At 43.7% G+C, this 26,958-nt stretch overlaps 1 protein-coding gene across 1 annotated transcript in view; it reads left to right on the top strand.

Moving 5' to 3' along the window:
• The window catches only part of BMPER (BMP binding endothelial regulator), a 1,202,087-nt gene that overhangs the window by 291,080 nt on the left and 884,049 nt on the right, over positions 1–26,958 (top strand). Inside the window, exon 3 of the mRNA XM_044065026.1 lies at positions 362–461. Coding sequence (XP_043920961.1) covers positions 362–461 — 100 coding nt within the window. The remainder of the gene's footprint in view (positions 1–361; positions 462–26,958) is intronic.

The following is a 26,958-nucleotide window of genomic DNA, read 5'->3' on the forward strand; positions in this document are numbered from 1 at the left end:
TGAATCTAAGAATTGTGGGGCTACAAATCACATCTTCACAACATCAAATGCAAGTGTGCTGCTTTCTTCAGCCACAGACAGTGTAAATGTCAACCTTTTCAACAGACTAATATCACAAGGTTCAGTGAACACAGAAAATACATGCTCCATCAACTGCAGTTTGTAAAAGTCCAACAGACAAATCAGCATAAAAGCATAACAATTGCTGTAAGGACTTCAAGTACACAAATTATATATAGTGGCTATCTAGTGGCTCTTTTTATCATTTTTTTTTCTTACTACAAACTTCTGAATGAATTAAAATGTTCTTTGTTAAGGTGACCATATTAACATACAGATATTTTTCTTTTGTATTACTTAGAACAAAGAAGTCACATGTAAACGAGAGAAGTGCCCAGTGATAGCCAAGGACTGTGCTCTAGTGGTCAAGCAGAGGGGAGCTTGCTGTGAGCGATGCAAAGGTATCTTCATTTCCCATGATTCAGTAATGTGATTAACTGCTAGTCATTTACATGCCATTTTGGTGAGATAAAAATCTCAGTGTTTCATCTACTGGTGATTACTATTCTTAGACTGCATTTACAAGACAATGATATCACATATGCTGAATCAATCACACCAATATCAATATGCACACATAATGTGTGTGTGTGTGTGTATGTGTGTGTGTGTGTGTGTGTGTGTGTGTGTGTGTGTGTGTGTGTGTGTGTGTGTATATATATATATATATATATATATATGTATAGAGAGAGAGAGATAGATATGTCACTGTGTGTGTGTGTGTGTGTGTGTGTGTGTGTGTGTGTGTGTGTGTGTGTGTGTGTGTGTGTGTGTGGGTATGTATGCTGTGGTATTTTAAGATGTGAAAGATGTTTTACGGTTGTATTTTTACATAATGAGTGTTTTTTTTCCTTCCAGTCCCCAAAGAAAGATGTACTTTTTGTACAATATTCATCATGTTTCACTGCTGCAGTCATTACTCTTGGGTTATCCTGCTGGCAGGCTACCCGCAGTCAGCCAGAATTCCAAAGTCTAGGTCCGGCTTCGGTTGCTGTCGCCTCTTCCCTGACGTCAGTGCACCAGGGGTATAAAAGATGCAGCCGATGCCATTTTCTTCAATCTTTCTTGCGGTGCGGTGCCCGAAGCAAAAGCAGTTCGCAAGTGCTGGTCGGCCGACTCCTGAGATTTTCAGACGAATTTCAGATCCGAAGTCTTCATTAAAGCTAAGTACCCCATTGGGGAAACTTTTTTCTTGCTCCAGACCGATGTCAGAAAAAGTTAACAATTGTATTTTTTGTGGGAAGCAAATACCTCATAAGGATTATCATTCTTACTGTATTCCTTGCCTAGGCCCTGATCATAACGTTGCTAGCTGTCGGTTTTGTGCTAGATTCAACAAACGCACTATTAAGCGTCGGTTTGATTTTGCTTATCATTACTTTGGCTGAAAATTCAATTACATAATGCCGTCAGAACAGCCGACAACTGGAGTTTCTAAAAAACGCAAGGAAAAAGAGAAAGGCAGGCATCCGAGATCCAAAACCGATGACGAGGCTTCCGCTAAGCCAGTCGCCGGTTCGCCTGTTCTCAGTGAGGCGTTTTCGCAGCCCCTGACACCCGCTACCTCAGAGGCACAGGCCACTGACGACTCCCACGTGGAGCCAGCTAGGCCTCTGGATACTCAAGGTATTGGACACTCGGAAATCATTCCCTCAGATGGGTCTGGAGCCGCTGAGCAGGCATCGGCTTCTGAGGGTGTTTTCAGACCTACACAGCTGTATGTAAAGCCTACTTCAGCTTCAAAAGCAAAGACTACAGCAGCTTTAAAGACAAAGAAACAAGTACAGCATTCTCCAGAACAGACTTCCATGCCTAAGAAACAGATGCTCAGAATGGCCGAAGACCTTATTACCTTGATCAGGGGTTCCCATTCCCCTCCTGACAAGAGGCCTAGGCAAGAGACAGACTCTGACTCTTCAGATCAGGTTTCCATTTCCTCTGACTCCTCTTCTGTACAGGAATTCTCTCTTCCTCCCTATGAGGATTCTGATGCTGAAGAATCCATTCCTTCAGCCTCTCCTCCTGAGGATTATTCTTTTGGGGAAACCCTGCATACCATGAGGGAGCACTTCCACTGGGAGAGCCAAGATTACTCAGAATCAAAGAAAAGGCTTAGTGATTTTCTTTTACTTCCTCAGTACAGGCCTCTTGCTATTCCCCCTGTGCTAGACATTGTAGATGATGTATTTTCAGAGTCCGGCCTTTCTCCAGACTCCTTACCTCCAGCTCCTGTTAAACCAGACAGATACTACAGGGTTCCTGATTCATATAAATTTCTTTATAAAAACCCTTCTGATGACCCCAAAACTATTTCTCAGGGTCCTAAAGGTGTTAAGGCCGCTACTGCAAAAAACCCTGTCCCTTCTGACACGGATTCAAGGACCCTAGACAGATGGGGGAAAAAGGTTTACACTTCTGCTACTTTGGCTGTGAGGGCTTTAAATTGCCAATTTGATATGATTAAATATCAGCAATACTTAATGTCACTGTTAAAACAGAAAATGTTGACATTCTGATTGTACAGAAAATAATGAAATACAGGATTTATTGCATGCAACTGAACAAGTGGGAAAGCATACATTGCAATGTGGTTTTGATTCTCTGGCGGCCTCCTGCAGGGCCGCAGTTACGGGTTCTGTCATTAGAAGCCATGCTTGGTTAAAGGAACAAAATCTGCCTGATCATGTTAAAGCAAAATTATTAGATGCTCCATTACAGCATGATACTTTATTTGGTGTTAAAGCAGAGGAGGTTTTGAAGAAAATGGAGGACAAAGTGAAATCTATGCAAACAGTAAAGGATTTCTTACAGGTTCAGCCACCAAAATTTAGTAGGAACTGGCCTACAAAGAACTGGTCCTTTCCAGTGTCGGACAGGCCACAACAAGGCAGATACAGACATCCCAGAGGCAGATCCCAGCCCCAGGGCTCATACAGGCCTAAACAGTGGGGCGCTTCTACCTCCAAAAGTGGAGAAGACAAAGCACAGCCATACAGGAAACAGTCCCAATGACTTACCTCTGCCAGCACCAAGCACTTATCTTCTTGCAGCCCCCTTAGGGGGAAAACTAGCACTTTTCTCTCAAAATTGACACATGATCACCCAGGACAAATGGGTATTGAATATAGTGTCCCAGGGCTACAGGTTCCACTTTCACACCCTGCCAAAGGCAAAAGGTATGCCAAACCTGCCACACAATCAATGGGCAGAGGCACAAAAACAAGTTTCGTCCCTTATGCAAATGAGGGCCATTCAGCAAGTACCACAGCAAGAGCAGGGACAAGGATTTTACTCAAGACTTTTCTTGGTTCCCAGAAAGGACAAAGCCTGGAGACCAATACTGGACCTCTCTTTTCTAAACACATTTCTGGATGTTCCAAAATTCAAAATGTTAACTCTGCAGCAGCTTCTGCCCATGCTCGGTAAGAAGGCTTGGCTTGTAACTTTGGACCTAAAGGAGGCATACCTGCATATACCAATCAGACAGTCTTGCAGAAGATACCTCAGATTCATAGCGGGCTCAATGCACTACCAATTCTCTGCACTGCCCTTTGGCTTATCTACTATGCCCAGGGTCTTCACAAAATGCCTGGCACCAGTAATTGCATTTTGCAGACAAAGAGGAATTCAAATTTATCCTTACTTGGACGACAGCCTTATACAAGCAGAGAACAAGGACACTCTACTAAAGCATCAGGCATTCGTAAAAAGATTATTAATTTGCCTAGGGTACACAGTAAACGAAAACAAATCAAAACTAGTACCCTCTCAAGAGATAATATTCCTGGGTGCAAGCTTAAATACAACTGCCCAGATGGCTTATCTCACGCCAGACAAACAAAGGCAACTAACTTCTTACTTCAAAATGTTGGCAACAAAGACCCAGTTTATCTGCAAGAAAAATTCTGCAGGCTTTGGGCTTCATGGCATCCTGCATTCTGCTAATTCCATATGCCAGTCTGCATATGAGGAAACTTCAATGGTACCTAAAAAGTGTCTGGACTCAACATTGTCAAAGCCTGGAAGCATTAATTACCCTCATTCCTTGCCTGCAATAGGAGTTTCGATGGTGGGCTCATGCCTGTCACCTCAACAAGGGACAGCCATTCACTCTACCTACAGCCAGGCAGTCAATAACAACAGATGCATCAGATTATGCCTGGGGAGCGCACATGGCAGGAAAATGTATTCAGGGCACATGATCCACAAGCCAAATGCATCTACATATCAATCAAAAAGAGATGCTAGCTGTTCAGAATCCCCTGACAGCTTTCAAGGATCTACTCCATCCAGGACAACTACTGATAAGGATGGACAATACTACAGTCATGTGGTACATAAACAAGCAGGGAGGCACACATTCCTACCCCCTCTGCAGATAAGCCATGACTTTGTGGAACACAGCATTGACTTATCAAGTACACCTGCAAGCACAATTCGTGCCAGGAAAGAACAATACTCTGGCAGACGAACTAAGAAGAAACCTTACGGATCCCCACGAGTGAAAACTGGATCCACAAGTCTTCAGCATGATAACAAAGGAATGGGGATGCCTAGACATAGATCTATTTGCCTCCCCTCACAACTGATAACTACAGAAATTCTGCACAAGGACTTATCACAAGCAAGCATGGAAAGTGGATGCTTTGTCATTCAGCTGGAAAAGTCTAACAGTATATGCCTTTCATCCTCTGCCTCTCCTCCCCAAGGTACTCCTAAAGGTCAGACAAGAGAAGCCAAGAATGATTCTGATTGCCCCAGATTGGCCACACCAACACTGGTACCAAATCCTAAAAAGCTTGTCTCAAGGCCCAGCCTGGACATTGCCTCTAATTCCTCACTTACTGACCCAAAACAATCAGATTCTGCACAGCCAACTCAGGACCCTAAATCTGGCAGCATGGTGGATAATGTAACCATTCAAAGCACACCTCTCTCTAAAGCAGTGATGGATGTTATTTTGGAGGCCAGGAGGCCCAGTACCAGAAAATCTTATGCAGAAAAATGGAAAAGATTCTGTGCCTTGAACCAGGCACAAGGAATTGACACATCTGTACCAAATATTCCTCAGATTTTATAATACGTAACTGAGATGCTTGACAAAGGCCTATCCTTTTCATCAATTAAAATTCATGCCTCTGCCATTTCAGCTCATTACAATACGGAACCTCCTATTTTTTCCCATCCATTGCTAAGACAGTATCTCAGAGGGGCCAAAAACATAAGACCTCCAAGGAGAGCCCCAATACCTGCATGGGACCTCAATTATGTCTTGGAAAAACTCACACTGCTGCTTTTTGAGCCAGCCAATACAGCTGATATAAAGTTTTTATCTTGGAAAACAGCTCTGATCCTAGCAATAACCTCTGCAAGATGAGTTTCAGAGTTACAGGCACTCATAGCTGTGGAACCTTTTATCATTTTCCATCCAAACAGGGTTTCTCTAAGGATGAACCCAACATTTATGCCTAAGGTAGTGTCCAATGTGGCCCTTAACCAAACCATTCATTTGCCTACCTTTTATCCAAACCCACAGAATAAGGGTGAGACTTCTGCATCCTTGGACATACACAGACAACTACGCTTCTACTTGGACAGAACTAAAGCTTTCAGGAAAAAAAGAGCAACTTTTAGTGGCATATGCTGCAGGATCTCAAGGAAAGCCTATCTCAAAACAGACTATTTCAAAATGGATAGGCCACTGCATTCATTTCTGCTATTCACAACATGGCAAATCAGTGCCCAAGGGCATTAGGCCTCATTCTACCAGGGCAGCAGCCACTTCAGCAGCCTTTCTCAGAGGAGTACCAACCAAAGACATTTTAGAGGCTGCAACTTGGAGTTCAGTGCACACTTTTACAAAGCACTACCATTTACCTCTCTACTCTAAATCCAGAGCAGACTTCGCACTGCAGTTCTGCAAGGCCTTATAGCCTCTCCTAATCCTATTTAGGCCCAGCCACCCAGCCTTAGCTTTGGGATTCAACCCAAGAGTAATGACTGTAACAGTGAAACATGAACATAGTACAGTTGTGTACCTACCATAAATGTAGCTGTTCGAGTGTATTCACTGTTGCAGTCCAGATTACCCACCCTCCACCCCCCTTTTCTTTGCTGGGACTTACCTATACTTCTCTATCCTATACAACCTATGTAGTGTATTTGCTTGTAGATGAAGGAAATGTTTAATTTACTGCATGCATAATTATTGGCATAATATTTTTAGCCTATCATTCTGGGCGCACCTAACATCTGGGGCAAGAAAAACTGAAGAAAATGGCATCGGCTGCATCTTTTATACCCCTGGCGCACTGAGGTCAGGGAAGAGGCAACAGCAACCGATGCTGGACCTAGACTTTGGAATTCTGGCCGACTGCAGGGAGCCTGCCAGCAGGATAACCCAAGAGTAATGACTGCAACAGTGAATACACTCGAACATCTACATTTATGGTAGGTACACAACTGTACTTTCTAGCTAAGCTGGCATTATTGCTGCAAATTTTAGAGTTCTATTTTTTTTTGTTCCCCTCCCTAAAGGTGTACTGTCTAGCATGATAGCATGACATATGCATTCTTTATTCTCAGATTTGTAGTGATGACAGCATTAGTCTTGGAAGCCTTGCTTTGTACTTGCTGTACAACAAATGTCATATAAGTAAGTGTCTACATTACTGAGACCTCTGTTTGTCAGTCTGCATCTAATATCTGGCACCATTGTATCATCTGCAGGCAAACATTTCAAGAGGTATTCCAATTCAGCATTCCTAGTTGACAGAATCCACGTCTTTCTTGGCCTGTGCAGGCATTCTCCATGCCTAAGTTAAGGGCCATACCCTCTGCAGTTCCCATGCCCTTCTAGGTCATATTGTCTAATGTCCTCCTTGTATTCAACCAAGGAAACTGTTTGCTCTAATGACAAAATGGTATCTATCTGAGCCCAACAAAGCCTCACATTATCATCAGATACTCAAGCTGCACTATCACTGGTGTTTTCCAGCCTGGCTTGGAAGTTCACTTGACATTTCCAGCTGTTTTGATTATCAACGGTTCATCAGTGCTACTTGCCATTAGCACCAGACTAAGACCAAGTCCATCAGTTGATGTCTTACACAAATGGAATGTAGAGAAATTCAGAGAATGGAATATCATCCCATGCAATGTTTCTTTTGTATAAATACACTTTGTGAGGTAATCAGGAGAAAGATCAAGGGATAAGAGGCTGAGACATAATTCTGTATTTTCTCTTCTCTTCTCTTATCTGTCTGTCGAGCAACATTTGCCCACTTGCCAACAATGTTATGTCTTAGCAGGAGGACAGTCACTGAATCCACATCCATGTAGATGTTCTCTGTGCTTCACTGTTGCAGTCATCACACTTGGGTTATCTGCCTGCAGGAAGCCCTCAGTCGACCTGAATACCAGAGACTTAGTATTTCTGCATTGGTTGCTGTCGCTCCAGGACTGACATCAGGTCATCAGGGGTATAAAAGCAGGCAGCTGACACCATTACATCAGTCTTTCTTGCCCAGGAGCCCAAAGCAGAAGCAGTTTGCATGAGTTCCGGTCAGTTGCTACCTGAGTTTTTCATTTACGAATTGAATCATCCTGAAGTCTTCTAAAGCTTCCCAATATTATTCTAGCATGTCCAAAGGTCAGTTGTCAATCTCCTCTCCGGTCCAGCTGGTGAATATGGGAATCTTGAGGCAATGTTACAACTGCCTCATGTACACAGACAACCCTCTCCTCCTCCCAACAAATTCCAACACATGTGAGAGATGCAACCATATAGCCAAACTGGAGGCTAAGCTCTCTCAACTCAGTACTGGCATACCCAGTCAGGAGGAGAAGGAAACCACACTCACTACAATTCCAATCTCACATAGACCTACCACGACAGCAAACCAAACACATAATCACACAAAAACATACTCGGAGGCTCTAAATAAAGATCTGCCTAAGCAGCAGAGACCTCCAAAGCAGACACCCAGGCAACCGCTACCCCAAAACAAAACACGTGCAACACATATCTCACAAAGCCAGTGTGCCGAACAGTCACAGCCTTTAAGGCTAAACAACACACCTGATACACTTGTAATAGGTGACTCTATCATCAGGCACACTGACGTCCCGCTCACCAGGCTGAACAAGGAGAAGGTCACGGTGAGCAGCCTGTCTGGCGCTAGGATCCGCCACATAACACAAGCACTCAGGTCACTCCAAGGCAAGTACAAATATGACTCAGTCATTGTCCATGCTGGTGTGAATGACCTGAGACGTACCTCCCTGGACTACATGAAAAGAGACATAGAGGAGCTCTCTGAGCATGTAGCCCAGGCTGGTATGACCCTGACCTTGAGTAGCATCTTACCCTCACCAAGAATGATGCCACAATATGAAGACAAGATGATCAATTTCAACAATTGGCTTAAGTATTGGTGTCATTCAAAGGGGATCCAATGCCTGTCAGCTTGGGATGATATGCACGACAAGCCACGATGCTTTGCTAGGGACGGCTTGCACCTGTCACCCCTGGGCTTTCGGATATTGGCAAAGGCTCTTGCTACCCCCATAGTGCCTTTTTTAGGCAAGGCTCAACAGACAAACCCACCACCATAGGTATCACAAGGGATAAGAAACTAAGAGTAATGCTACTCAACGCCAGAAGTCTAAACCTCAAGATGCACACACTCGAAACTCTCCTTAGCATGGAGAACATCGATATCTGTGCAGTAACAGAAACCTGGTTCAGGACTCCCGAGAGCACCCCAGCACTACCAGGTTATACCTCATACCATGCTTTTCGGACCCAAAACTTGGAACGAACCACAAAAGGAGGGGGAGTATCGATATTCATCAAAGATACCCACACCTCCAGGTTGGTGGCAAAGCACGAAGCATCAGAGACTATCCATGTGCAACTAACAGTGGGTAAAACTGCCTCCCATTTTATAACCTGCTACAGACTACCCTCCCAAACCCGGGAACCCCACTCGGCCTTCCTGAGAACACTGGAAAATATGAAGGTCTCTCTGAACACCATTATATTGGGCGTCTTCAACTACCCAAACATAGATTGGGAGCATTACTCTAGCTCCAACACCCTTGCCCAAAGGTTCCTAGAATTCATAAACTCAGATGCTATGGAACAACTTGTTACCACTCCCACAAGAGGGGAAAACATACTGGATCTGATCATCACTAACATGGGAACTCTATGCTCCAGACCAGAAGTGTATCCCTCACTGGTAAGATCAGACCATAAACTGATCTCACTGGATATTCACATCCTGACCCCCACCCCCTGCCCAGAAAACCACAGTGAAAAACTTCTCTAAAGCAAATTTCACACTTCTCAAAACCGAGGTGGAATCCTTCAAAGCCCCCGGGCCTGTGGAAAATACGGCCCAGACCGCAGAATCCTTTATAAATGCATTCTATGAACACCTTCAGGAATGCATGGATCATGCAATCCCAAATAAAACCAAGATCCAATCCTCCAAAGGCAGACGACCTGTCTGATGAACCCCAGCCATAAACAAATTATACAATAGAAGGAGGAAGCTACTACATGATAGAGCAAAATCCCAAAAAGGGAAGGCATCTCTGATCAGTATTAGCAAAAAACTAAGGGCACTCATAAAATCGTCAAAGGCCACCTTTGAGAGAAAAATTGCACAGGACACTAAGGATAATCACAAGGCTTTCTTTAGTTATGTTAGGAACCTGGGTGGGAATTCCCAGATATGCTCAGAATTAGTCCAAAATGACAAAAAATACACCGAACCCACAGACATTGCCAACATCCTAGCTGACAGGTTCAGCGCAAACTTCTCCCCCCCTCCCCACCAAAAGGGCAAATATCTATCCCAGCAGAGTGCTGCCCCCCTGACATCTCAGATGCTCAGGTGGGAGCCGCCCTCTCCAAAGCAAAAACACAGCATCAATGGGAACAGATGGTGTCCCAGGCTGTCCTACATGAACTCCAAGAAGAGCTAAACCCAAACATAAAACTACTGTTCAATCTCAGCCTTACTACAGGATATGTACCCAAAGAGTGGCGTACAGCAACAGTGGTCCCTCTCCACAAAGGTGGTGCCTCAACGGACCCTGGAAACTATCGCCCCATAAGCCTGACTAGCTTGGTCTGCAAAGCTATGGAAAGGATCATCATGGACCTCATAAATAAAGATATTGGGGACCTACAGACACTGGATCCTACCCAGTTCGGCTTTGTTAAGGGCAGATCCTGCCTCTTAAACCTGGTTGACTTCTTTGAAACAGTCACCAAGGCCATTGACGAAGGGAAGGTGGTCCACACAGCCTATCTGGACCTCACAAAAGCCTAAGATACAATACCCCACTCGGGCATTATAGATAAGCTCACCAGCTTAAATATAAACCCCTATGTCACTAGATGGGTTGCAAACTGGCTCAAGGACAGAACCCACATGGTTAGAATTGCTGGAGCCATGTCAGACTCCAAACCAGTTACAAGTGGAGTCCCACAAGGCTCAGTCCTGGGACCTCTCTTGTTTGGTATATATTTCTCGGAGGTACAGGCCAACACGGAAGGACTGTGGCTGACCAAGTTCGCAGATGACTGCAAACTGGGCGCCATAATCGACTCTCCAGCCGACACAAGCATCCTCCAAAAGGGCCTCATAGAAACAGACAACTGGTGCCAGAGCCATGGCCTCAAGCTAAACGCCAAAAAGTGTATAGTCACCCCCTTTGGCAAAAACAAAGTGCCCACAAATTACCACATAGGTGGTAATCCATTAAGTACAGAAGAAGTAATTATGGACCTGGGGACCCAAGTTGATAGCAATCTCTCATTTGACAACCACGTGGAGAAAGTGGTTAGAAAAACATTTTATATAGCCCACCTAATCATGAAGGGATTCACATCTAGATTAGGGGAGGTCATCGTGCCTCTTTACTCATCCCTCATCAGGCCCATAATCAAGTACAATGCCCCTTTTGGGATGTACCTTACCAAACACCTGCAGCAACTGGAAAGACCCCAAAAGTACCTCACCAAGAGGATCAAAGGGCTCAAACAGATGCCATATGCTGCCCGGTTAAAGAAACTCCAGCTCTACTCAGTGGCATACCGCCTGCTCAGAGGTGACCTGTGCCTGACGTATAAGGCCATGTCCAACCCGAATTAAGGGACATGCTGCACCTCAAAAATCCAAATCCCATCGAGCTACACGCGAGAGACTTGAACCTCAGCACTGAAATAAATAGGACATGCTGGAGGGACAGATTCATAACCCAGAGGCTCCCTTCACTCTGGAATAAAATCCCAGTCCAGGTTAGGCAGAGTCCCTCATTGACTCTCTTCAAGAGGAATCTTGATGAGTGGATGGGAGATCATAGGTTTACCCCGGGTATCACTTCTGTGTCACTGTTAGACAGAGGCACAGTATACTAACCTCGAAAAAGGGCATAGCAAAATTAATTTAAAATGGGTGGCGAAAGCCAAACATACTCTGGCTAGGCTTATAAATGCCCTAGGGCAGATGGCCTAGTATGAACCTATGAACCTATGAACCTAAGTACCCCATTGGGGATCCTTTTTTCTTGCTCTAACCGATGTCAGAAAAAGTTAACAATTGTCTTGCCTATGGAAAACAAATACCACACTAAGCTTTCCATTCTTACTGCATCACCTGTTTAGGCCCAGACCACAATGTACCTCGCTGTCAGTTTTGTGCTTTGCTCAACGCCCGAACTATTTGTCGTTGGGTCCTTATTGTCACTAAATACTTTTGTTCTCGATCTCCGTATTCCGAAATGGCTTTGGTAAACCATCTGACTACTGATATTCTGAAAAAACATAAGGATAAGGACAGAGAGAGACTGCACAGGTCCAAAGCTGCTGATGATGCTTCCGTTAAGCTAGTCACCAGTTCACCGATACTCAGTGATGTGCTTTCGCAGCCCCTGATGCCCACTTCAGTGGATTCACAGGCCTCTACCGAGACCCATTCGGAGTCCGGTATGCCACAAGACTCTTCTTCGACTATGGAACCTGCAGATGTCTCTACCTTGGATGGGTCTGGAGCCACTGAGCAGGCACCAGCTTCTGAGGAAGCTCTTCACACTACTGATGTTCGACACAAACCGACAACTTCTTTTGCATCTTCAGTTCTGTCTAAAACTACCGAGTTTCTAAAGGCCAAGAGTACATGCTATGCCTAAAACACTGATGACCAAAGCGCATGCACCTGCTCCCTTGCCACAACATCAAATGCTTAAAATGGCAGAAGACCTTATTATGCTGATTAGAGGAAGGCAGCCTTCCCCTGCTAAAAGAAAAAGAGACCTGCCCCATCAGCTTCAACAGACCAAGAGTCCGATGACTCTGAGGTATCTGATTGTGAAGATATGCCCTTATCTGCTTATGAGGAATCCATTCCCTCTGCCTCTCCTCCAGAGGATTTTTCTTTTGGTGAAACCTTACATACTTTAAGAGAGCATTTCCATTGGGAATGCCAAGACTATCCTCAGTCCAAAAAGAGACTCAGAGAATATTTGCCACAACATAGGCCTTTAGCAATACCCTCAGTCCTGGAGGTTGTGGATGATGTCTTTATGGAATCCAGTCTAACTCCTGATACTTTACCTCCTGCTCCTAGGAAACTAGACAGGTATTACAGAGTACCTGACTCTCACAAATTCCTTTTCAAAAATCCTACTGCTGACCCCGGGATCATCTCCCAGGGACCTAAAGGCATCAAAGCAATTACAGCTAAGAATCCCACCTCTTCGGACAGGGATTCCAGAGTTTTGGACAGATGGGGTAAGAAAGTATATACCTCTGCAACTCTCGCCATTAGGGCTTTGAATTGTCAGTTTCACATGCTAAAGTACCAACAACATATTATGGAACTTATTAAGCAAAAAAATAGCTACCTTTACAGACTGTTCATAAAATAAAGAATTGCAAGAGCTTATGCATTTTGCAAGCCAAGTCAGCAAGCATACATTGCAGTGTGGCTTTGATGCCTTAGAAGCATCTTGCAGGGCAGCAGTCACGGGTTCTGTACTGAGAAGGCATGCTTGGCTTAAGGAGCAGACTTTCCAGACCATGTCAAATCAAAGTTATTAGACGCTCCTTTGAACAAGGACAATCTGTTTGGCACCAAACAGAAGAGGTTCTTAAAAAGATGGAAGAAAAAGCTAAATCTATGCAGACAGTCAAATAATTCTTGCAAGTACAGCCTCCAAGATTCAGTATGCATTGCCCCTCGAAACATTGGTCCTTTCCAGCCCCCTCAAGGCCATCTCAAACTAGACCCAGGGGAAACAGGCCCCCCAGACTACAGTCTTGGGGTATGTAGAGATCTAAGCAATGGCGTGCCTCCTACTCTAAAGCAGGGAGTGCTAAGCCACTCACTTACGGAAAGAATTCCCAATGACTTCTCCACTCCACTCCTCACCTCTGCCCAGCTGCTTGTGCCCCTAGGAGGAAAACTTGCCCTTCATGCAAAACACTGGATTTCCATCACCAAAGACCGATGAGTCCTCAACATTGTAACCCAGGGATACAGATTTTGCTTCCATTCTCTGCCAACCCCAAAAGGGTTCCCAGACCTTCCTCCAAACCAGTGGGCAAAGGCACAAAACCTAGTTCAATCCCTGCTGTCTATAAGTGCAATTCAACCTGTTCTTGCAGAACAGATTGGTCAAGGATTCTACTCCAGACTTTTCCTGGTACCCAGAAAAGAGGGCTCTTGGTGCCCAGTCCTAGATCTTTCACTTCTCAACCCCTTCCTGGTGGTACCAAAATTCAAAATACTCACCCTGCAGCAGCTTCTACCTATGCTAGCCAAAGATGCCTGGTTAGTCACCCTAGACTTAAAAGAAGCCTATCTGCACATCCCTATAAGGGAATCATGCAGAAAATATTTACGCTTCAGGGCAGGATCTATACATTATCAGTTCTCTGCACTTCCCTTTGGCTTATCTACTGCTCCCAGAGTATTCACAAAATGCCTGGCTCAAGTCATTGCTTACTGCAGGCAGAGAAATATTCAAATTTATCCATACTTGGATGACTACCTGATTCAGGCGGACAGTTAGGAAATGCTGTTGCAGCACCTGACATTTGTAAAAAAAAAAAAAACCTTCTAACCTCCCTGGGGTATACCATCAATGAAAAGAAATCAAAACTAGTCCCCAGTCAAAAGATTGTATTCCTGGGAGCAAGCTTGGACACAGCATCCCAGATGGCATTCCTCACTCCAGAAAAACAAACCTATCTGACAGACTATTTTACTCAAATGGCCACCAGAACCCAGCTATCTGCAAGGAAAATCCTGCAGGCCCTAGTGTTCATGGCCTCATGCATCCTACTAATTCCATATGCCAGACTGCATATGAGGAAACTTCAATGGTACTTAAAAAGTCTTTGGTGCCAACATTCTCAGGACCTGGAAACCATCATCCCTATCATACCCTGTCTAAGGACAGAGTTTATTTGGTGGGCAACAGCATGCAACCACAACAAGGGACTGCCCTTTACTCTGCCCACTGCTGGCCAGATCCTAACCACAGATGCATCAGTCTATGCCTGGGGGGCACACATGGACAGCAAGTGCATTCAGGGCCACTGGAGCCCAAGTCAAATTCATCTGCACAGCAAGCAAAAAGAGATGCTAGCTGTGAAGCATGCTCTGACAGCCTTCAGATCCCTACTCTCACCAGGACACCTGCTTATAAAAACAGACAACACCACAGATGTTCATCGTGTTACACTGCTGCAGTCATTACACTTGGGTTATCCTGCCATCAGGCGGTCCCACAGTCAGCCTGAGTTCCAAATTCTTGGTCCGGCGTCGGTTGTCGTTGCTTCTTCCCTGACGTCAGTGTGCCAGGGGTATATAAGATGCATCTGACGCCATTTTCTTCATTCTTTTTTGCCGCGCGGTGCCCGAAGCAAAAGCAGTTCGTAAGTGCCAGTTGGCCAACTCCTGAGATTTTCAAAGTCGAATTTCAGACCCGAAGTCTTCAATAAAGCTAAGTACCCCATTGGGGAAACTTTTTTCTTGCCTCAGACCGATGTCAGAAAAAGTTAATAATTGTATTTCTTGTGGGAAGCAAATACCTCATAAGGACTTCTACTTTTGCTGTATTCCATGCCTAGGCCCTGATCACGATGTCACTAGTTGTCGGTTTTGTGCTAGATTTAACAAACGCACTATAAAAAGACGTTTTGATTTTGCTTTGCGCTACTTTGGCCGAAGGTTCAATTATACGATGCCATTGGATCAGCCGATGACCTCAATACCGAAAAAAATGCAAAAACAAGGATAAAGACAGGCATCCGAGGTCCAAAACCGACGACAGAACCTCTTCTAGGCCAGTCGCCGGTTCGCTGGTTCTCAGTGAGGTGCTTTCGCAGCCCCTGACACCCGCTACCTCAGAGCCACAGGCCGCTTCCGACTCCCACGTGGAGACATCTAGGCCTCTGGAAACTCAAGGTATTGGGCCTATGGAAACTAATCACTCAGATGGGTCCAGAGCCACTGAGCAGGCATTGGCTTCTGAGGGTGTTTTCAGACCTTCACAACTTACCATTAAAACAACAGCCAAGAAAAAGATACCATTAAAGACAAAGAAATAATTACAGCATTCTCCTGGACAGTCCTCCATGCCTAAGAAACAGATGCTTAAAATGGCTGAAGACCTCATTACTCTAATCAGGGGTTCCCATCCCCCTCTTGGGAAAAGGCCTAGGCAGGGTACAGACTATGACTCCCCTGATCAGGTTTCCATTTCCTCTGATTCCTCTTCAGACCAGGGATATTCTCTACCCCTCTATGAGGACTCTGATGCTGAAGAATCTATCCCTTCAGCCTCTCCTCCTGAGGATTATTCTTTTGGGGAAACTTTACATACCATGAGGAAGCATTTCCATTGGGAAAGCCAGGATTACTCAGAATCCAAGAAAAGGCTCAGGGATTTCCTCTTATTGCCTCAACACAGGCCCCTGGCTATTCTGCCAGTGCTAGATATTGTGGATGATGTGTTCTCTGAATCCAGTTCATCTCCTGACTCTTTTCCCCCTGCTCCAGTTAAGCCAGATAGGTATTATAGAGTCCCTGACTCTCACAAGTTTCTTTACAAAAACCCTTCTGCTGATCCAGAAACTATTTCCCAGGGTCCAAAAGGGGTTAAGGCTTCCATTGCAAAAAATCCAGTACCCTCCAACAGAGATTCCAGAGCTTTGGATAGATGGGGAAGAAAGTATACACTTCTGTAACTTTAGCAGTAAGAGCTTTAAACTGCCAGTTTCACATGCTTAAGTACCAACAATATTTAATGGCTCAGTTAAAACAGAAAATGCTTGCAAGCTCAGAAGCTCCTGATTGTAAAGAAATGCAGGATTTATTACATGCAGTTGAACAGGTGGGAAAACATACTCTGCAATGTGGTTTTGATTGTTTAGAGGCCTCTTGTAGAGCCGCTGTTACAAGTTCTGTGATTCGTAGACATTCTTGGTTAAAAGAACAAAGTTTACCTGATCATGTTAAGGCAAAATTATTGGATGCTCCTTTACAGCATGATACTTTGTTTGGTGTTAAGGCAGAAGAGGTGTTAAAGAAAATGGAGGATAAAGCTAAATCTATGCAAACAGTCAAGGATTTCTTACAGGTACAGCCACCTTGGTTTAGCAGAAATTGGCCAACAAAGAATTGGTCCCTTCCAGTGTCAGACAGGCCACAGAGAGGCAGATACAGATGCCCAAGAGGCAGATCTCAAACCCAAGGCTCAAATAGACAATGACAGTGGGGCACCTCAACCCCAAAAGGTGGTGAGGACAAGTCTCAACCTTACAGGAAACAGTCACAATGACTTTCCCCTTTGTACGCCAAGCACGTCCGTTTTGGAAGCCCCCTCAGGGGGAAAACTAGCACTTTTTTCACAAAACTGGCAAACAATCACCCAGGAGAAATGGGTCCTGAATATTGTGTCCCAAGGTTACAGATTCCACTTTCATACTTTACCAAGGCTAAAAGGAATGCCAGATCTGCCACAAAATCAATGGGCAGAGGCACAAAAACAAATTTCAGCCCTCATGGACATGAGAGCTTTTCAAACAGTACCACAACAGGAACAAGGACAAGGATTTTACTCAAGACTCTTCCTGGACCCCAGAAAGGACAAGGCCTGGGGGCCCATACTAGACCTTTCAATTCTGAATACTTACCTGGATATTCCGAAATTCAAAATGTTGACATTACAGCAGCTTCTACCCATGCTGGGCAGAAAGGCTTGGCTTGTTACTCTGGACCTCAAAGAGGCATACCTACATGTCCCTGTCAGACAAAATTGCAGAAGATACCTCAGATTCAAAGCTGGTATAATGCACTACCAATTCTCTGCACTGCCTTTTGGCTTATCTACTGCACCCAGGGTCTTCACAAAGTGCCTGGCACCAGTAATTGCATTTTGCAGACAAAAAGGAATTCAAATATATCCATACCTGGACGACTGCCTCATTCAAGCAGAGACACGGGACATTCTTCTACAGCATCTGGCGTTTGTAAAAAAGGTTGCTAATTTCTCTAGGGTACACAGTAAACGAAAAGAAGTAAAAACTAGTGCCCTCGCAACAGATTATATTCCTGGGTGCCAGCTTAAATACAACGGCCCAGATGGCTTACCTCACGCCAGACAAACAAGTTCAACTAACTCAATATTTTCAATTGCTGGCAAGAAAGTCCCATCTCCCTGCAAGAAAAATTCTGCAGGCCCTGGGATTCATGGCATCCTGCATACTACTAATACCATATGCCAGACTGCATATGAGGAAATTACAATGGTACCTGAAAAGTGTTTGGACTCAACACTCTCACAGTTTAGAAGCAGTAATACCAATGATTCCCTGCCTACAACAGGATTTTCGATGGTGGGCACAGGCATGTCACCAAAACAAGGATCAGCCTTTTACCCAACCCACAGCCAGGCAAACTCTAACAACAGATGCTTCGGATTACACCCGGGGAGCACATATGGCAGGAAAATGCATTCAGGGCAAGTGGACCATAGACCAGATGCATCTTCACATAAATCAAAAAGCGATGTTGGCTGTTCAAAATGCCCTAACAGTTTTCAAGGACCTTCTACATCCAGGACAATTAATACTACAGACAGACAACACCACAGTAATGTGGTACATAAACAAGCAAGGGGGCACTCATTCTTATCCCCTGTGCAGGCAAGCCATGACCTTGTGGAACACAGCTCTAGCGTATCAAGTCCACCTGCAAGCACAATTCCTGCCAGGAAAGAAAAATACTCTGGCAGACGATCTAAGCAGAAATATCATGGATCCTCACGAATGGAAATTGAATCCACAAATCTTCAGCATAGTAACGCAAAAGTGGGGATGCCCAGACATAGATCTTTTTGCCTCCCCACTGAATTGCCAACTACAAAAATTCTGCACAAGGACTTATCACAAACAGGCATGGAAAGTGAATGCTCTTCTGTTCAACTGGAAAAACCTAAAAGTTTATGCCTTCCTTCCACTGCCTCTTCTTTCAAAGGTACTCCTAAAAGCCAGACAAGAAAAAACACAGCTAATCCTGATTGCTCCAGACTGGCCATGCCAGCACTGGTACCCTATTTTAAGGAACTTGGCTCAAGGCCCACCATGGATTTTGCCTCAAATTCCACACCTTCTGACTCAACAATACAATCAGATCCTGCACGGTCAGCTCAAAACCCTAAACCTGGCTGCATGGCAGATACATTAGTCAAACAGGCAACACCTCTCTCTAAAGCTGTTATGGATGTCATTTTGGAGGCCAGGAGGCCTAGCACCAGAAAAGCTTACTCAGAAAAATGGAAGAGATTCTCTGCCTGGAACCATGCTCAAAGCCTTGACCCTCTTGTTCCAAACATTCCTCAGATTTTACAATAGTTAACTGAGATGCTGGACAGAGACCTATCCTTCTCATCAATTAAGATCCACGCCTCTGCCATTTCAGCACATTACAACACGGATCCTCCTTTATTCTCTTATCCCTTGCTAAAGCAGTACCTCAGAGGGGCTAAAAACATAAGACCGCCCCGAGAGCACCAACACCAACTTGGGACCTTAATTTTGTTTTGGAAAAACTGACCCTACCACATTTTGAGCCAGCCAATACAGCCGATCTAAAATTTTTATCATGGAAAACAGCTCTGCTCCTGGCAGTAACTTCAGCACGAAGAGTCTCAGAGCTATAGGCATTAATGGCAGTGGAACCTTTTATCATTTTTCATCAGGACAGGGTATCTTTAAGGACAAACCCTACCTTTATGCCAAAGGTGGTATCTAGTGTGGCTCTTAACCAAACCATCCATTTGCCAACTTTTTATCCAAACCCCCAGAATAAAGGGGAGAAACTTCTGCATTCTTTGGACATACACAGGCAGCTGCGCGTCTACTTGGACAAAACAAAGACTTTTAGGAAAACTGAGCAACTGTTTGTAGCATATGCTGCAGGATCACAGGACAAGACTATCTCAAAGCAGACTATATCCAAATGGATAGGACACTGTATTCGGTACTACTACACACAGCATGGAAAATCAGTCCCAAATAACATTAGCCCACATTCCACCAGGGCAACAGCCACTTCAACAGCCTTTCTCAGAGGAGTACCTACCAAGGAAATTTTGGAGGCTGCAACTTGGAGTTCAGTGCACACCTTTACCAATGATTACCATCTGCCTCTTTACTCTAAATCCAGAGCAGGATTTGCCACTGCAGTTCTGCAGGGCCTCATAGCCAATCCTAACTCTTTATAGACCAGCCACCCAACCTCAGCTTTGGGATTCTACCCAAGTGTAATGACTGCAGCAGTGTAACACGATGAACATAGTACAGTTTTGTACCTACTATAAATGTAGATGTTCGAGTGTTCACACTGCTGCAGTCCAGGTTACCCTCCCTCCATCCCCTCTGAACTATCTGGACTTATCTATACCTTTCTATCCTATACAACATTTGGGGTGTATTTGCTGGTAACTGAAGGTATTGTTTTTATTGTATATTTCTGATTAGCAATATGTATTGCCTACCTACTTGGGAGCACCTGACATCTGGGGCAAGAAAAACTGAAGAAAATGGCATTGGATGCATCTTATATACCCCTGGCGCACTGACGTCAGGATAGAAGTGACAGCAACCAACGTCGGACCAAGACTTTGGAACTCAGGCCGACTGCGGAACCGCCTGACAGCAGGATAACCCAAGTGTAATGACTGCAGCAGTGTGAACACTCGAACATCTACATTTATGGTAGGTACAAAACTGTACTTTTTGTGGTACATCAACAAGCAGGGGGGAACCCACTCTTATTCACTCTGCAGGCTAGCTATGGTCCTGTGGAACACGGCCTTAGACATGCAAGTCTATCTGAAAGCTCAATTCCTGCCAGGCAAACAAAGCTCACTGGCAGACAACTTAAGCAGAAATCTCCTAGACCCACACAAGTGGCAATTAGAGCCCAGCACCTTCAACCTTCTGATCCAGAAATGGGGGACCCCAGAGGTGGATCTCTTTGCCTCCCCCTGCAATCACCATCTCAGCAAAGTCTGCACCAGGACTCCTCACAGCAGGGCCTGGAAAGTGGATGCCCTATCTTTTCAGTGGGTAAATCTCTCAATCTATGCCTTTCCCCCTCTGCCTCTTCTCTCAAGAGTAACTCAAGATAAGACAGGACAGACAAAGGACAATTCTGATTGCCCCAGACTGGCCACACCAGCACTGGTACCCACTCCTGCGCAGCCTGTCACCTGTGCCATATTGGCACATACACCAGAACCCAACCCTGCTCTCTCAGCAGGGGGGACATATCTTGCATCTGCAACTGCAAACCCTAAATCTTGCAGCCTGGCTTATTCTTTGAATTCCCCCCCCCCCCCCCCCCCCCCCAGTAACCAGCCAAAGCAAGCAGGTGTTGGACATCATTCTTGAAGCCAGAAGATTCAGTACAAGAAAATCCTATGCTGATAAGTGGAAAAGGTACTGCTCCTGGATTCAGTCTAAAGGAGAGGACACAACTCTACCCTCCCTACCTCTAATCCTGGATTACTTAGCAGATCTACTCCACAGAGGTCTATCCTTCTCCTCCATTAAGATACATGCCTCTGCCATTTTGGCTCATTACAACTCTGAGCCACCTCTCTTCTCTCATCCTCTTATCAAAGAGTTCCTGAGAGGGGCAAACAACTTAAGGCCACCAAGGAGAGCACCCACCCCTGCTTGGGACCTTAACTTTGTGCTGGAAAAGCTCACACTTCCCCCCTTTGAGCCTGCAGCATCAGCAGAGTTAAAATTCCTCTCTTGGAAAACAGCCTTGCTTCTGGCCATCATTTCAGCTAGAAGAGTGTCTGAGCTACAAGCACTTATGGCGGTGGAACCCTTCATTATTTTCCATGCTGACAGGGTTTCCCTCAGGGCTAACCCTTCCTTTATTCCTAAAGTGGTGTCCAGTGTGGCTCTCAACCAATCTATCCATTTGCCAACTTTCTTCCCTAATCCTCAAAATAAAGGGGAAGGGATCCTGCACTCCTTGGACATACTCAGACAGCTCAGATTCTATCTTGATAGGACTAAGCCCTTCAGAAAATCTGACCAGTTACTAGTCAGCTTTGCACCAGGGGCAGAGGGCAAGGCCATTTAAAAACAAACAATTTCCAAATGGATAGCACACTGCATCCATTTTTGCTACAAGCACCATGGGAAACCAACCCATCTGGGGTTCAGAACACATTCCACTAGGGCAACTTCCACCTCTACAGCATTCCTCAGGGAGTCCCTACCAGGGACATCCTGGAAGCTGCTACCTAGAGTTCTGTACACACCTTCAGCAAGCATTACCACCTGCCTATCTTTTCCAAATCCAGGGTGGGTTTTGCAACAGCAGTTCTACAAGGCATACTATCCAGCCCCAACTCTTCTTGACTGCCTCCACCCTTCTTCAGCTTTGGGAATCTACTCAAGTATGATGACTGCAACAATGAAACACGAAGAACATAGTACAGTTGTGTATGTTGCAGTCTTGGTTTCCCCTCCCTCCAGGTCTCTTCTCTCTCTCTCTCTCTCTCTCTCTCTCTCTCTCTCTCTCTCTCCCCCTCTACTCTCTATGCCTATTACTCACCCCTTTCAAGGGTATTGGTATCAGTATTTACTTTTTACTGGTGGTGCCTTCCCCACCATAACTTATCTCCCTATTTGGGGGGCTCCTGACATTTGGGGCAAGACAGACTGATGTAATGGCATCAGCTGCCTGTTTTTATACCCCTGACGACCTGACGTCAGTCTTGGAGTGACAGCATCCGATGCATAAATAATAAGTCTCTGGTATTCGGGCTGACTGAAGGCTACCTGCAGGTAGATAACCCAAGTGTGATGACTGCAACAGTGAATACATTTGAACATCTACATTTATAGTAAGTGTACACAACTGTACTTTATGCTGCCCATTGGAGATTCTGCAGGGAAATCTCCATGCAATGTATATAGCAGCAGATATCATCTCTCATGCTTCGTCTGAAGGAGTATCACATTGTTGGTCAAAGTATGAAGTCCTGGATTCCCCATCTTTTATGAGTCTGATCTCTATTGTCAATTTTTCACAAGTTGAATACCCAACAAGAACTGGCCTTGGTTGTGTCATGGATCACCAGTTGTTCTTAGTCTAAAGTGTGGCCTGTATAGATACAAGGAATCATCAGCTTTATGTCAGACATTCTAAATTTTCTAGGAATTCATAGAGTGGTAAAAAGTATTTTAAATCCACTATAACATGTACTTCCAGAAAAAAATAAAATGCTTATATAGTCAAGAAACTAAATATGTCTGCATTTTTGCATTCCTTCTTCTTTGGGACTTTTCTTAGTGATGTATTTTATGGGACATGGAAGAATTCGGATTCTGTTCTCGAACACTAACATTCTCCAAGCAAATTGACTGTAATTTCTAACACACAGCTCAGATGTAATGTACTCCAAGGTGTAGTCCTATAGGGAATAACACACAAATTCTAACAGATTTTTCAAGAGGCCTTATACTATTGTCGTGTTGGTACTGAGATATCTTAATTTACTTGTTTTACATGGGTTTTAAGAACCACTGGTGTTTGACTACATTAGAAAATGTTTGTTTTCCCCAGGATTTTCCAGATAAGAAAACTACAGAGAAGTATCCTGTAACAGTTGTGGAAAGTTATGTTTCACAAATCCAGGTAAAATTCTATCACCACTGCTGAAACAGCTGTACAATCAAGCACGTGTATATATAAGATGGCCTTGCTTCATGTGACTTCTGTCTGTAAAGAACTGATGTAACATTTCCATGGTACTTCCTTTAGAGGTGACGTCACATACAGTGAAGATGCTCAAGACCTTTGGAAAACCGTCAGCAGTACAAGAAGGTCATCTGTCCCTTGGAAAAGCATTATGTTATTACTTCAGCACCTTAGCAATTATGGGACGTCCACAGCATGTGGAGTCAGCATTCTGAGCACAAAGTCACCAGGTTCTGAATGAGCTCCTGCTTACCGGTTCATTTGCCTACTGGTCCAAAATCCATAGTTTCAGTTCATTAATGCTGTCAACAATCCTACCCTGGTGTGACCAAGAAGGTGGCTAGAATGCTGCAGATTTTAGTTACTCTGTACTATTAGAACATTTTTGAAAGATTTTGTTATCAAATTTGAAGTGAAGGAAATATGTACTGTTCTCAAAATCAAATTATATTTTTCAAAAATGAATAAATAAAAAAAATCCTGTTATAGACTATATATCCACAAACCACTTGAAGGATGTCAGTTTCAAGACTACAGGGCAAAAAATAACCTCTACAAAGAAAGATGTTCAGAAGATATTGTCATCCATACAAGAACTCTCCTCTAAATATACAATATGTTTAAAAAGATAATCCATGTAAAAGAGAATGGCAGCAAAGAGTCTGAACTTCTTAAAAACTATGATCCAACAACGAAATGCTCACATAGATAGCAGAGAAACATTTTAAATGACACTGAAGGAAGACTAGGTGAGCATGAAAACTACACTTAATTTTTAATGAAGCAAAATAACTGCCTACTGGAAAAGGTAGATGACCTGGAAAAACCAGGGGGAAAAATAATGTAAGAATTTTGTGTATTCCTGAGAAAGTGGAACAGATTCCAAAAGTGTTAAACCTGCAGGAGGGCTTGCATATGGTACAGAGAGAGCTTATGGATGTCTCACAAAAGCTTGTCAGGTCTATAATTATCAACTTTGTCTCACATCTAGACAAATGGCTTGCTTGGGCAAATTCCTCTCTGAAAATCTATAGCTCTTTCATCAGATTTGATTATTAACAGAAAGTAATAGGGAAGGAAGGCATGCTTCTCACTGGTAAGGTCCCTAAAATAGGTTCATAGGTTCATAGGTTCATAGGTTCATAGGTTTATACTAGGCTATCTGCCCTAAGGCATTTATAAGCCTAGCCCAAATTATTGTGGCTTACGCCACCCCTTATATGAAAAAATACTGTGCCCATTAGTTTGTTGTGCCTCTGTCCAGCAGTGACCCAGAGATGATTCCCGGGGTAAACCTAGGATCTCCCATCCACAGGTCTAGATTTCTCTTGAACAGAGTCAGCGAGGTGCTCTGCCTCACATGGACCGGGATTTTATTCCACAGCATAGGGAGTCCCTGAGTGATAAATCTATCCCTCCAGCACGTCCTATTTATATCCGTGCTAAGGTTTAAGTCGCTTGCTCTAGTGGTTTTGGTGGATTTGGATTTTTTGAGGTGGAGCATGTCCATTAATTCCGGGTTGGACATGGCCTTGTATGTCAGGCACATGTCACCTCTGAGCAGACGGTATGCGACTGAATAGAGCTGGAGTTTCTTCAATCTGGCAGCATATGACAGATTTTGGAGTCCATTTATCCTTTTGGTGAGGAACTTTTGGGGTCTCTCCAATTGCTGCAGATGTCGGGTGAGATACATCCCGAATGGGGCATTGTACTCGATCATTGGTCTGATAAGTGAAGAGTACAGGGGAACAATGACCTCACTAGATCTGGATGTGGATCCCTTCATGATCAGGTGGGCAATGTAGAAGGTCTTTCTAACCACTTTAGCAATGTGAGTGTCAAAAGAAAGGCCACTGTCAACCTGGGTCCCCAGGTCCCTGATAACCTCTTCTGTGCTTAGTGGATTGCCACCTATATGGTAGCTTGGGGTTACCTTGTTTTTCCCGAAGGGTATGACTATACATTTTTTGGCGTTTAACTTCAGGGGGCATTAAGTGACATATTTTATTTTCAGTAAGATTAACTGCCTGTCTTTCAGAGGGAGCAAGTAATTCTGACTCTCTAGAAGATGACTTTTCCTTTCTTAAATCACAACAGATTAGCACTCTTCAAGAAGAAATGGACTGGAGCCATGCAAGCCTAAAAATACAAGCAAAGAAAATACACCTGGATGGAAAATTGTTTGCTCTAGCAAGTTGTTGTTCTTTTTTCAGTTTTTCCTGGTTAGGGGTCACCACAGCGAAACTCCAGTCCGCTAATGATTGGCAGTAGATTTTTTCAGTGCCGAGGTGCCAGTTCAACGCCCAACCTTCAACGAAGGCACGCCCATTTACGCATGTCTTTTGAACGCCACTTGACCACAGGGAGGACATGCACACTCCACACAGAAGGTGCTCCAGCCGAGAATCGAACTGGAGAACCTCTTGATGTGAGGCGACAATGCTACCACTGCACCACCGTGGCTTGTTTGCTCTAGCAAGTAAAAGTCATAAAAATAGAACATTAATATAGTGGACTAGTCTGTTTAAATAAATAATATTTTTTGCTATTCCAGTAATAAAGTTAATAGAGACATAGAAACTCCACCCAATCTTTCTGGACTTTATCTGACATTATTATCCATTTTTTTGAGGATTTAAGATATAGTTCTTAAGAATAAATATCATTCCTTTAAATGGTGACCTTACATATAACACAGCTTTTCAAGATGTCTCCTTTATTCTTTAGGATGAGGACTGTATATATCACATATTGTTGGTAAGTTTTCCCCTTTGTAAGTCTTATTCTTTGTTTTAACATATTTTATTTATGTATATAAATTTTATTTTACAGGTATAGGTCAATAAGTTAATATATAAAACATATTTACTTAATATTTTAGCATATTCTATCATGTAGAAATATTTTTTTTCAAAGGAACTTACAGTTGTTTTTTTTCAACATACAATATTACTGTCACCATAATTGTAAGCTGTTGATTTATATGATTTGCATCTTTAACATGCAAATTGGATAATTAATATGCATTTTTACATTTCTGGCTGTTTTCTATTAATATAAATCTTTTTTTTCTGACCAAATTCAAGCTCTATCACTTGAAGAAGCAATAAAAATTAGTTTTGAATACTTGGAAACTTAGGACAATCAAAAAATAAGTTTTGGAACTATACTGTGACTTTTCACTACACAATACGAGAGTCTTCCAGGGTAGACCTTCCTGTACAGTCAGGCAGAAAAAGTAAACGGTGTGTTTACCTGCTTTATAGATTCTTGTATCTAAGTGAATGATTATCTAATGTCATAAACTATTACTAGAATTAATTATTTACTTGTAGAGCTAAGCTCCTCACTGGAAGTTTATGTGGTATGACAGAAAAGTATGCAAACAGATACAGCAGTATTTGTTTTTGAATGCTGACTCATGTGCAACAGTATGTCTATGCATAATTATTCACCTTTTTCCCTTTCCCAGTGTTAAATGTGATATTTTAAGCTGGTTTATATATATATATATATATATATATAGAGAGAGAGAGAGAGAACAGTTGTCACTTGTTAGGATGTCTTTTTCTTGACA

The sequence above is a fragment of the Protopterus annectens genome, chromosome 3.part0, assembly GCF_019279795.1.
Source record: "Protopterus annectens isolate FY-2018-M chromosome 3.part0, PAN1.0, whole genome shotgun sequence".
Lineage (NCBI taxonomy): Eukaryota > Metazoa > Chordata > Ceratodontiformes > Protopteridae > Protopterus > Protopterus annectens.